Genomic DNA, 13,267 nt, shown 5'->3' with positions numbered 1-13,267 from the left:
AGAACTAATTTAAGGTGCTCATGCTATCCTGGAAAATGGTTTGCTCACTTTGATTAAAACTATTTTGATCCATCATAATTAAATTCATCAAGATTTATTAAATGATGGATTACTTAAAATGATTTATGAAAAGATGCAACAGTATTTCATTTCTCAATGTTGCATCAGGAATTAAAGTTGAAGGGGTAGTTCACATGAAAAAGAACATTCTGTCATCATTTACAAATTCTCAGATTGTCCCAAACCTGTATAAATGCCTTTTTTTGCTAATCGCAAAGGAAGATATTTGGAAGAATGTCAGCTAGCAAACAGATCTCATACCCCATTTACTACCATAGTATTTATTTTCTTTACTATGGCTGTAGATGGGGATGAGATTTGTTTGGTTACTGACATTCTTCCAAATGTCTTCTGTTGTGAAGAACAAAGACTTTTATACCAGGGGGGTTAATAACTGTACGTGTTCTGGCATGTCAATGGTCAGATTTAGATGATATTTTCAGATTTTTATCAGAATTTGGCCCTGTTCTTATGATGTATGTGCCTTGAAATGGTTTTAACTTGAGTCTCATAATCCGGTTAAGCCAATATTCTCATTTTTAGAAATCTATATTCTACAGATTCTGTATCATGGAGTCACATTATTCTTGAGACCTGCTCTTATATCTATGCATGCTTGAAGTAATTTTGTGTAATTGTAATTGTCGGGAGAAACACATTTTCAGTGCGAAGAAGACAGATTACATTGTGAACATTAAGAGAAGTGAACATAAATCAATATACTGATAGGTAAGTCTCATGACCTACATTTACAATTCATTCATCACTGTTGAATGAGATTTAATTTAAGTTACAATTTTATCCGATGAATTACTGTGAAAAATTCCTAGAGACGAATAAATGACAAAGGCGAGCACCTCTATTATTTCCACAAGAGAATAATGATTATGTATACACTCATATTCCAATAGTTGTAAATCATTTTTTTGGTTTGAAATCAACATGGAACGTCAGTCGCAGCTAATTTATCTTTTTTAATCGTCTTATCAAACAGGTTATTTGACAAAACACAACACATGATGGGACTTTTATTCCTCATGGAATTGATTGGACCGTGGAGAAAGTGGGCATTACTGATGATCCATGCGCTGTTAGACCTGGAATGTCTATTCAAAGTTTCATTTCATATTGGTTTTATACTGAATATGGAGAAACGTGGTCATTGCTACACCTGATGTGGAATAATCCGTGAAGTGACCTAATGTGATTTCGGCCAGTAAATGACCTCAGAGGGATGTCAGAAAGCGAGACTGTGAAAACATAAACTCAGTCTGGCTCAGGAGGAACACGGGAGCAGGGAAACATGGGACATGCTTTGACCTTTCTTTGCTTTTTATGGGTAATAGCCTTGAGCTTACCGCCACTAAATCCCCTGTCAGCTGTACAGAAATAGATATTTCACCTGTGAATGCAATCTACACTGGCATTCTGATGAATATTGTACACTGGGCTGTGCTGAACTGGCACACGCCGTGCTTGCTTTTATTGTGTGCTAGGATTTGTGGTCGGCGGTTCATGCATTGACAATATACAGTCACACACGTGATTGGAAGAGTATTTGAACGTTCACGTCAAACTGTAAAACGCTTGAATGTCTATATTAGATACGATTTTTTACAATTTGACAGGTGTAGCTGAACCTTATAAGGTTGAAATTGCTTTTAATTGTCTGACTTATTGTATTGATTTTTAAACACAACAAAACTTTAAAATTAAGACAACGCTTTAATAAATAACGACAGTTAAGAACAACAATTATACTTAAACAATAATAATAATAATAGAGTATAGTATAGTATAATAATAAATAATAGTAATAATAATAATAACATAAATAATAAAATTAATAGCAATATTAATAATAATAATAATAATACATATGAAGCCTTCTGTGAAATCGACCCATATCATTTTTTGGTGCCACTGTATAAGTATGAGTGTTCACAAACCATTCAGGACTCACAAATAAGTGCTTTTTCAGCGAGACGCTGTAAGCATGATAAATGCGAGTCGGTAATGAGGCAGTACAGCCGGAGAGGTCATTATGATACACGTTCTTTAATTTGGACATCCCACACAACGGTCCACTATCACATGTATGCCATTTATTTGCTCATCTTTCTTCTCCTCCTGTTTCTCCTCTCCGCAGTAAGCCAAGGGGGAATGGCGGCGGATATCTGCCCCGATCCAGGGATTCCTGAAAATGGGAAAAGAATTGGCTCCAGCTTCCAGTAGGTTCTCTATTTATTCTCTTATCTGTAGCGCTTGTCCTTTTTAACCGCATGACACGGTTTTAATCAGGTCTGGACCCGCTGTCCGTCTGAACTCCCGCACCGATAGGCCATTACCACTAGGACCTCTGGTCACCGCTTCTAAGTGGGTTTTTAATGTCTCTCACACAAAAAAAGAGCAGATATGTGTGACACGTTCTGCATTTAATAGAAAACCATCTGGGCGTTTCGGAAAAAATGAAAGCAACTGCAGAGACAAGCGGCTTACGGTGACAGAAAACGCTTTCATTTCATCTGACAAAAGAAGGCCTAGTTGGTCTGATGGCCCGACTTGTGTCGCCGGACGAACGCTGACGGTCATTTGTTTCTCCAAATTCCGCAGGGTCGCCGCCAGCATCCAGTTTTCATGCGACGACAGCTACGTGCTGCAGGGATCAAAGAGCATCACTTGCCAGAGAGTGACGGAGACTCTAGCGGCCTGGAGTGACCACAGGCCTATCTGTCGGAGTAAGTGTAAATATGGGTCTGTTTCCACCCCCTCGATGAGACCTTTTTTGTGGGGATGTTGTCAGATCTGGTTAAGTGAGATGAGCACCACGTGTCTGTGTTTCAACAATTTGCGAGATGGGGATGTGGGGAGCATTTTAAGACATTGTAGACTGTTATTCACAGATTCAGAGAAAGATAGACACCTCAAATGACTATATAGGGCAATACCAATGTATTCTTTCTGGAGGCAATCCCATAATGCACAGCAATTTCTCAGTGAAATTCAGGACAGAAAAATCAAGAGCAACGCATCTCACTAGGTTACACATGTCTACATCTACTGTAGAAATGTGTTTTGTTTGCGAGTAAGAACTCAAATATTAGGTGTTGGAACACAAACTTCTGCGTTTTCTGGAAGCTTGCGTTAATGTTTCTTGTGCCAATAATGTCACCTTTGTGCACATTCGGTACACTTTTGTCCACGTCCTTTTGTTTGATACATCCATCAAGCAAATGAATGAGAAGCGATGTTTGCTTTAATAAGGAGCTGCAGTTTTCAGTGCCATTCACCAGATCTTATATCCACATTTCAAAAAACCTCCAGACTAGAAAAGAGAGCTTATTTAAATGCGTAATTTCAGCTTTTATTAAAGTTTTGCTAGCTTTAGCAAACTCTACCTCCCATTATATTGGCATTTATCGATTAGCCACGACATAACAAGATCGAAAAGTCTTCATGCTATCAGACAGCAACAATTCAGCCTCGTTTTGTAGAGGTGTAAATATTTACTATGACTGTTTTCACTTGGAATCATCACATGATGTGATGCAGAGTCTATGTGTGAAACTGCAAAGTAAGCAAATGTTTATAGTAACTGTTGTCCATAATTGAACATGGACATTTGAAAATGATGTGAATGCCCTGCGAAGGCCTTTTAACACAAAGAACAATAAAATAAACATCATACTAAATTTAAGAGGATACCCTGATAGCACACATACTGTACTTGCTATATGATCAATGCATTAACATCTGCAAGACGTTGTTTTATTGTCTGCTCGTCTGAAACACAACTTTAAGACATTTCCGTCTAGAGGATGTCTGTAAGATGTTTATAATTTGCAATATATCTCAAATCTTTTCCCAAGACGTTAATCGGATGTTTTAAAGCAGCACACGTTTTTCAGATCTTTAGCAGACATCTTACTGACATGCCTGTGCTTCCAGACCACAACAATAACAATAACTAAGCAGAGTATTGATATTGTTGGGATAACATTTTTGTCCATCTTATAAACAACAAATCATTGACAGCCAATCAAAATGATAAATAAAATAATTTTATTTAATAATTTGACACCGAAGAAAATAAAAACAAAAGTTCCTTCGTCATGGCAACTGATTCCTTCGCTCAGCGCTAACTAGATAAACAAAAACCTGAACTATAAAAAATCCAGCCATAGAAAAACAAAACAAAATAATCCATGGAGGCGCCAGCGAGAACAATGGGAATGGAGAAAAATAGAGAGTGACGTTGCTGCTTCAAAGACTATTTATCCGGAATCCCTGATGACGTCACGTGGCTCTCGCGAAGTAAGAATTCCCCACAGCTCCACCTATGGACTCAAAATACAAATGTACATTCACGTCTGATTGATTATTACTTGTGGTGTTGAGGACGGCAGTTCCCATTATTCCACGCTCCTTGCTGATTCATCAAGCTACGCCATTGTTGTTTTGAACAGCAGCCGATTTTACAAACTGCCCCTTTAATAAACAATCTTTGCATTGGCTGTGATCGTCACACTACAGTTCACAGCTTTTTTCATTCTGTGTGCACAAAAAAAACGCCTTTTCACCAAAAAACGTTTCGTTTAGCACCCGGGTAAGATGCAGATGTGAGCAATGCAACAAGATTTAGGCAATTCGTGCATTTGCTTCATAACAAGAGCAAAAATGGAGATTTATTTCGGCATTCCAGAAGCCTCTTAACAGCGGCCACGCGGCTAGATACGCTTAAGACGAGACCTGGAGTGTGTCAGTTCTGAAAGCCACAGAGGACACAGGCCTCCAAATGACATTAATCAAAATGAAATGAGGCAGTGTGTCAGAGGAGCGGACGGAGGAGTAACCATGTTTGACAATTTCTTTGCACAATTCTTGCCCGTCACTGATTGATCCAGACACTTTTTGTTTCTTCAGTGCCAAATAACCTTTTTTAAAGACCAGCCTTAAATGCCTTCTTTTCCCTCTTTCGAAGATATTTCGGGGCGGGGTGAGTACAAAGCGGGAAGGTAAAGCTTTCTGATTTATTCATCCCAAAAGAGTATATTTTGGACCTGTAAATGAAATGAGCTCCATTTGACTGCTGCTTTTAGCACTTACTGCCGCTTTGGTAATTAATGGCGTGTTCATACTTGTAGTTCGGTTCGTTTGGTACTTTTGGTCCGGACCAAAAAGAAAAGAAAAAAATTCACTCTGTTTCATGCGCAAACACTTATAATCTAATAATCACTCCTTTAATACTACAAAATCACTTGATTTTTGGATCGTATATTGTTATCACTTCCTGTTTTTGGTTAGGCATGTTGTGTTCACATTTCAATCGAACAGCAACAGAGTTCTTTTGAAAGCTTGTTTGGTGCCCACCAGGGTTTGGGTGGCAGTGTTCACACTTGCACAAATAAAACGCACTAACAGAGCAAACCCCCCCTGAGAACTTGTTTTAATTGAACCAAACATGTCATATATGAACACACCCTAAGTGATGCTTATAACATCTATTTGCATGTATGGAGACCGTAAAGGAGGTCATTGTATATGCCAGATGCGGCGTGATAGATCATGTTTTTAAACTTGAGCTTTACAAAGAGTGGTTATCTTATAGATTGCCGCCCAGTGTCTCCCTTAACATCTGCTCTGTTTTCACCTGCTATTAATATGCATCTCAAATGCATTTTCTGTGACCACTGTGGTTATTGACTCGCTTTCATCTGCCGGTTATGTTGTTAGACATAAATAGAAGTAAAAACAAAGTTAGCACACTCGCTGTTCTAAATTTCTAGAGGTCTCCATCAACGGTAGGTTATCCTGAACATATGACTCTTACTTGTAGCCATTTCTTCAAGCATGTTTAGAACCCAGTGTAGGTGTGTGAAATGAAGAATCCAGTGCCATCCTGGTTTGAGAATATTTACCGTGTTATCTCTTCACATCTCCTCCTGTCCAAATCTCCCTGAATGGGCGTGCTCTTTGCAACTGTCAAAGAAAATCCCTGACTAAACCTGAGGGAGAAGCAGTTCATACCCCGGCACTGTAAAACGCTGGAGGAAAGTTATTCTGAGGCATGACCTTAAATAGATTCCCAGCTAACACAGTTACGTTTTGACGAAGTACCTGGTCCGGACCATATTCGTTGCCACGATGTACCAAATAACGTTCCAGCGACGTAACTTTGTGATTCCCATATTGGTCTTGACAACGTCATATTGGAGATTGCTGGGACGTGGTGATTACCTCCTGAAGACGTACATGGATCTGGACCATATTCCTTGCAGGAACGTACCAAATAACTTCTGGGACGTGACGAGTACCCCCCAATGACCAAATAGTTCAAATCGATTTTAGAGTTTTATTTGAACACATTGTCCCTCACACGGAGGATTCAATTCATTTGCGATTAGAATTAATTTCATGCATAATTTGAATAATTGTCTAGTTAAATGGGTATTGTACAAAGTAAAAAGATTAATACAACGTAACACAGCACTGTACATCAGCGTCAGACATTTTATTTAGATACTGAAGTCAAAAACATAAATAGTATAGTCCATGACCCGAGGGCTGAAAGTGTTCAAAAAGTTGTTTTAGTTTTTTAGTGGGACGATAAAATATAAGCACTGATAAGGTTGCACATCTCAGTTTCTCAACAAGAATGCTGTAAAATGTCAATTGTGTGTAACGTGTGTGGTAACGTTTATGTTAGCATTGTTAGCTTAGCATTGCTAACATTTAAACATTTAGCATACACTTCAAAGATTTCATGTGAATTATGTCTTTGAACGCAGCTGGCTATGTATTCATTAGACGGCAAGAATTATACACCCAAGAAATTCGGGAAAAAAAAATACTTCATATATTAAAGCTTTTTTTCAGTGCGAATCATTGTGTATAATAATTTATTTTGCAGATAATCGCACCGCTATAACCAACTATAACCAATATAGTAAATAACTTGGAATTACATCCTGTTAGAATTCCCACATCTTGTTTTGTATTTGTGCAATGCAATCTGTGATTGCCTTCTCTAGCAAGAAGTGTGAGAAGCCAGTACAATGTGGAGATAACTATATTATCATCCACACCAATGATTATTTTAAACTTGTGGGCTGCAGTTTTTAATGCGCAAGCCCTTCAAACCCGAATGGATTTGTTTTAAATGCGAATGGGTCTAATGTAACTAACTTTTCGAACAAATACAGTGATATTGTACTGTATATAATCTTCAGACAGCAATAACTAAAACCATGGGCTTCATAAAATTTACATTCATTTTGTTTGTTTTTTACTCCCTTAACAGCAAGAACATGTGGCTCTAATTTGCGAGGTCCTAAAGGCGTGATAACGTCTCCAAATTACCCTGTCCAGTACGAGAATAACGCACACTGCGTGTGGGTCATAACAGCGGTGGATCCTGAGAAGGTACGTCTGTAAATTACATCTAAATTGCAATCTGAGTCTGACTCACAGTAGTCATATGAGAATAATACTCTGCAAAACACTCTTAAGACGCTTAATTTTTAGTCTGACAAACACGATGGGCTTTTGAATAGGCTCCGAGATGGATAATTGACCGGAACCTTGCATAAATGTCAAAAATAATCTTAAAGATAATTTGGGAGGACATTTGCATCGCAGTCCGCGGTGTTTGCATAATTGTCAACCTTTTGGCCCGAGCGTCTATCGTCTCTGGAATTGATTAGGTTCAGCCACACGTCTTCAGCTCTGTGGTAAGAGTGACGGTGGCACAATCCGGTATGACCTCACATGCACCGCGGGAGCCACTCACGCTGTGTTTGCTTAATTGAGACGAAAGGAAAACAGTCAAAATAACAAATTACTGGTGTGTAAACACGATCATGTTAACATGCTTTGCATTTGTACATGGCAGATCTTTTATGCGGGGTGTGGGATGTACTGTATGTGTGTGGGTGACCTTGTTGAGTTACTGTAAAACATAACGTTATAATACAGCGAAATCGTAGTTTCCTTGTGAATAGGGCTGGGTGATACTTTGAATACTCACTATACATTCAAACTGGTTTACTTGGAATTAGAAATAAAGTGACGTACTGTACATTAGCCTACTGTATTTTGAATGCCCTCTGGGTATTGGGTTTACCAAAGAGAGTTTTGGAATCTTTCCTCGTCTCATTAACTCCACAAAAAATAGAGTAAAAACATAAAATATTCACTCATTAAACACTTCTAAACAAATCTGCTTGGTCACAATGGCGGTTTGGTCAAAAGGACAATTCTTCCGTAAAGAAAACAAGCAACCCTTTCCGAGCAGACACATACATATTGAATGTCCTTTTGTTCGATCTGATTTATTTGAAATGTGGTTCCGTTAAAATCCCCCCAAATGTTTCGTTTTTTCCTTGAGCTGCCACGTTTGTTGAACATTCAGGTCATAGGCGCAGATTTATGTTTCTGCCGGTGGGTGTTCATCGAGCCCTCGAGCATCCACGGGAGCGGTGTCTGTGTTTCAGCTCCTACAGCACTGTAGCTGAGGAAAACATTACGTTCCTAAAACCCATCCCTCAGGAACTGGATGTGTACAATTAGTCATACAGATGATAGACTACTGTAAAATCTTTGTGACATGCCAGTAAATCGAAAGTACGTGTTGGCCACCATCGTAAACAGGTTTCACTATCAGACGCATCAAATCCCAGCCATGTCACAAGCGGTTTGTCTTTTAACTCGTGTTTCAAGCTTTGATCTTATGATGAAATTTGACTTTAATTTATTTCACAGTATGTTATTTTTTACCAAAGGCTCTCTGGAAGTCCTGGTGAGCTGCCTAACTAGACAGCATTCTGTTTAAGGCATCCTTTCTAGAATGTATTATACATAGCAAGGCAGGTTTTTTTTTCGCTTTTTGAGGAGATAGGAAGGGTTGTAATGAGAAATGGTTGCTTTGAGTTCTAGTTATACTTTTGTTTACTCTGCAGTGTTCAGGAAAGTTCAAGGTAAATGCTAAATGCATATTTCACCGTAGTGCTGAGTTTTGTGGAGAATTGTCGAGAACTAAAATAGTATATCGGAAGTCCTCTCAGAGTAGAATGTTAGGACCTGAGGATATCATAAATATGCAGTCTTGATCTGCGTGTCTCAGACCAGAAGGTCATGGTTCAGAACATGACAGGACTGCAAATACATTTAGAACTTATTATAAGGCTACAGTCATAGACAACAGTCCGATACAAACCACATCATATTTTAAGTTCACCTGGCCTTCATTTAATGAAAATAAGTCAATATTTGCAAACACAAAGATTCACCGTCATCATTTAGATATACGTTTCACACACGCTGTAAGTTGTCTCTGAGGTTACTCCATCAAATGAAGCTCATCAAATTCTTTGTACTTTTGCTTGAATTGCTTCAGGTCAAATATTTCGCCGTTGATATTAGCTTTATTAAAGTCTGCCCTGAAACTATATGCTGCTGTCTACATTACATCATTCTTCATGAGCATGAAGAATTCAGAGCGACTGAGGATTATGGGCCGTAACATCATTCGATTGGCCTGCATGTCACAATGATAAGAAACTGCACTTCCTGTCTCAGATGTATGGCTTCTTATGGATGGACAGCACAGTTGATTATATTTAGTATTTGAACAAAGTTGCGCTTACTGAAGGCCTGAATGTCACTGTATTAGATTTATATTAACATTTTAGGCATTTGGCACATTTACAGTATTAACAAATGTTAACAAAACAAAGAAATCACTTTGTTTTGATAATATTAACCCTCTGGTGTGTCCATGCGACCTTTAATGGATATATGTCCACACCGGTGCCTTAACAAGCAGAAGTATTAACTTTTCTATGAAAATATTTATTTACATTCGATTCATGAATACGTATCAAATGATTCGTGTTTGCTGGATCTCCAGTGCCGCTCTGATCATCCAGACAGAGGTGAGATCTGAGAATCTGAAAGAGAGAGAATAAAGAAAGCAGTCTTTTTGTGTATACTTTCCAGTTGCTTTTGATTAAATGTCCAGGGAAGGGCTAGGCACTGTGTATGGTGTCAACACCATGATTCAGTCGGCTGGGGAATATCTCATTATCGCACACACACCAGAGATTTGATGTTTTTTCTTTTTTGCATTCACTTGCATTTGCTCATGATGGCACACCATTGCTGAAGGCTGAGATGTTTAAGTTCACGGTTAATATATAGGAAGCCTTCAAAACTTGCGTTGTATTTGCATTCATGGACCTTTTAAGTGCAGAGCTGTATAGAACAAATGAATCTAATTTCTGAAATCAAATCAATTGCTTTTTGTGTTTCTGAACTGGTGGTTTGCTAAAGCAGACATGAAAGCTTTGGAAAGGAGACCTCTCTAGAACGACCTCTATTACATCAGAAATAAATAAATTATAAAAGTAATTTAATGGATAACATTTTCTTTATCGCAGCTAAACTGCATATAGAAAATATATACGAAGTACATTTTCAACTATACAGAATACTGTGTTTTTGACTGCCTTTGTGTCACAAAACACTTTTATAAAAAGGATTATGCTTGAATATACACAAATTTGTTTTGACAACAAGAATTGAAATGATTCAATTTGTTATAGTGTTATAGCAGTCATCAAGTGCGCTTTTACACAATTTTAGTTTGATTGTGAACGTGGGGTGGAGTTGGGGATGGAGGGGGGTCATTTGCTCATGAACAGCGCGTATAATATTTCTATAGGGAGATGAGGATCAGCTGATGCGAACTTGACCACGTGACCTTCCTATACATTTGATTTGTGTTCTTTCAAAGTTTCGATGATTGTTCGAAGTATACGTTGATTTTTGTGAAAGTAGCAGAGATAATGAATGAGCAGTCTGTACCAGTGTGATGTTATTTATGATATAATTGTTTAATATTTGTAGTTTAATAGTACATGACCTCTGTGAGCTGACAATAGACAATATGTCTGGAGCTGCTTTAAGCATCGCTGTAACTCTTTTCTTTTTTAATATATCACATTATTTATACTTTTCCCTCCCATATGTCGATACAGATTTTTGCACGTGTTTTTGCTCCGCACGGAACGTGCGACCTTGCACAGTTTCGAGGGAACATTGCTTGTAACACCAAACCTAACTTGTAAACGCTCTCACATTTTTTTCCTGGATGAATAATAAGTATGAAACTACACCATTAGCGTTTTCTGAAGAGCATCAGAGAAAGTTGGCAGCAAAGCGGAGTCATTGAGGCAACTGTCAGGCTGTTTTAGTTTTTGTGTAAAATAAAGAAATCAATAGCTCTTTAAAGCCGGTGCAGGGAACAATGGCTAAGATGCCCTGTTACTCTCTCAATGTGTTTATGTAGACCATGAGTGCTGTTTTTATCCACTTGCTAAGCCTTCTGTAAAACATAATCTATGCTTTTTGACAGGACAATCTAAAAGCCTGTATTTTAGGCTTCTCGATTAGGGAACGACTCCATATCAGCGCTGACATTTTATACAGATTGCTTGTCAGGAGCTTCTGGGTTGTGTCGCCCGATCATGCTTTTCTTTTAAAACCATCATGTTTTAGCTGATAAAAACCTCAAGCCAGCCTGCTTGAATTTCCTGCTCCTCGCATACGAACTAGTGACCGTTTAAAATACTTGTATAACGTCTGCACTATAAGTACTGTTTGGCTGTGTACCACATTATTGTCTAAAATGCCCCCTGGTGTTATAGTTACAGTTTTCCATTGTGTGTCGCCAGTTGTGTCCTTCACACCTGCTGTGTTCACGGATTAGACCGATTTTAAAGACGGGATAAAATATAGATGAGAATAATGGTTCTTTAATGGCCCGTTAAAAACATGTGAGGATGTTGATAATAAACTTGTCCCAATTAAGCTTTTTTTTTTAAATTCTCCTTTAAGCGCCACGAATCCAGTTTGTGTTCTGCCACCTTTTCTTTCCTTCCATCCATTGAGCACGGAATCCATTTCCTCTGGCCTCACGCCGTATGTGGCTGAACATCTTAGTCTCACATTTCTTGAATTATAATGACTCCGTTGCACCTCCATAGGTTCTTTCACATTCAGTCTTGAACGTGTGAGTATTCAAAGCCGTGACTGACCTTACATGATGTTCCTTTTTGGTTTTTCTGTGACTTCTCTTTGAATCGGCTTGTGCAAGTGATGCCTGATGGTCTATGGTTTCTTATCATACTTCTTTCTCCGTGTAGGTCATCAAGCTGGCTTTTGAAGAGTTTGACCTCGAGCGGGCGTATGACACATTAACGGTAGGCGACGGTGGAAAGATAGGGGATGCTCGAAGAGTCCTTTATGTGTAAGTATACAAAAATGCGCGCTCTTATGTTAAACCTTGAACACGCATCTCCCTCCATTCACCAACGCCTCCTCGTCTAACTCTCTTTATGCTCCATAGAATAACAGTGGCTTATTTTCTTTCAAGCGAAGGAGGCCGATATAGTATAAACCCAGCTCTATGTGTATTCCCAAATCAAAGAGCGATAGTGGTTTTTGTGTCTTTTTCGCAGTCTTACTGGCTCCAGCGTGCCAGATTTGATTGTCAGTATGAGCAACCAGATGTGGCTTCATCTGCAGTCCGACGACACCATCGGATCGCAGGGTTTTAAAGCCGTGTATGAAGGTATGTCGCAGCAATGCACACCTTTCTCTTTCTTGGGGTCATTTTAATTCCAATGTCAAGTCCTGTGAAGCAAAACGGTAACTTTCTTTCCCAGAAAATGTATGACTCTCTAAACTGGAGGAGCTGTGCAGACACGTCCCATAGGTTTGCTTGAAATACTCTGTTTGCCGGAAAATGATGAAAGGATACTTTAGGCTCATTTGACAATACACATCTATATTACATATAACATTTGCCAGTCCAGTCAAAGCCATATTTTCTCCCTTCGAGTGCAGCGAGTTTGAATTATCAGCTGAAGGACTGAAGTTGCATACAGTGTGTTACAAAAGTCAAAATATTACGGGTGTCACAGTATATCGTATAGTCAATATCTGTGATCATCAACATTGTGTTAATATTACGCATACAGTATTGTAATAATATTATCTCCCTACACTTGCATCTTGAGTTGTTTCATTGGCTAAATCAAGAGGAACCACAAAATAACATTTATTTTATTTAAATAGATGTTGCAATAATAATGTTGTAATGAATTATTCTAGCCACGACTATTGAGTAGTGATGAGACCATGGTAG

The 13,267-nt window shown here is 38.5% G+C and overlaps 1 protein-coding gene across 1 annotated transcript in view; it reads left to right on the top strand.

Annotated features, from left to right (window-relative positions):
• Positions 1–13,267, top strand: part of LOC306903531 (CUB and sushi domain-containing protein 1) — a gene marked incomplete at both ends in the record, with an annotated part of 362,445 nt that overhangs the window by 239,665 nt on the left and 109,513 nt on the right. The window contains 5 exons of the mRNA XM_079472788.1: positions 2,210–2,291; positions 2,674–2,798; positions 7,361–7,482; positions 12,264–12,367; positions 12,579–12,691. Coding sequence (XP_079328914.1) covers positions 2,210–2,291; positions 2,674–2,798; positions 7,361–7,482; positions 12,264–12,367; positions 12,579–12,691 — 546 coding nt within the window. The remainder of the gene's footprint in view (positions 1–2,209; positions 2,292–2,673; positions 2,799–7,360; positions 7,483–12,263; positions 12,368–12,578; positions 12,692–13,267) is intronic.

This window comes from Barbatula barbatula (assembly GCF_947034865.1).
Source record: "Barbatula barbatula genome assembly, chromosome: 14".
Lineage (NCBI taxonomy): Eukaryota > Metazoa > Chordata > Actinopteri > Cypriniformes > Nemacheilidae > Barbatula > Barbatula barbatula.
The sequence above is the reverse complement of the archived record's forward strand: the minus strand, read 5'-3'. Positions and strand labels throughout refer to the sequence as shown.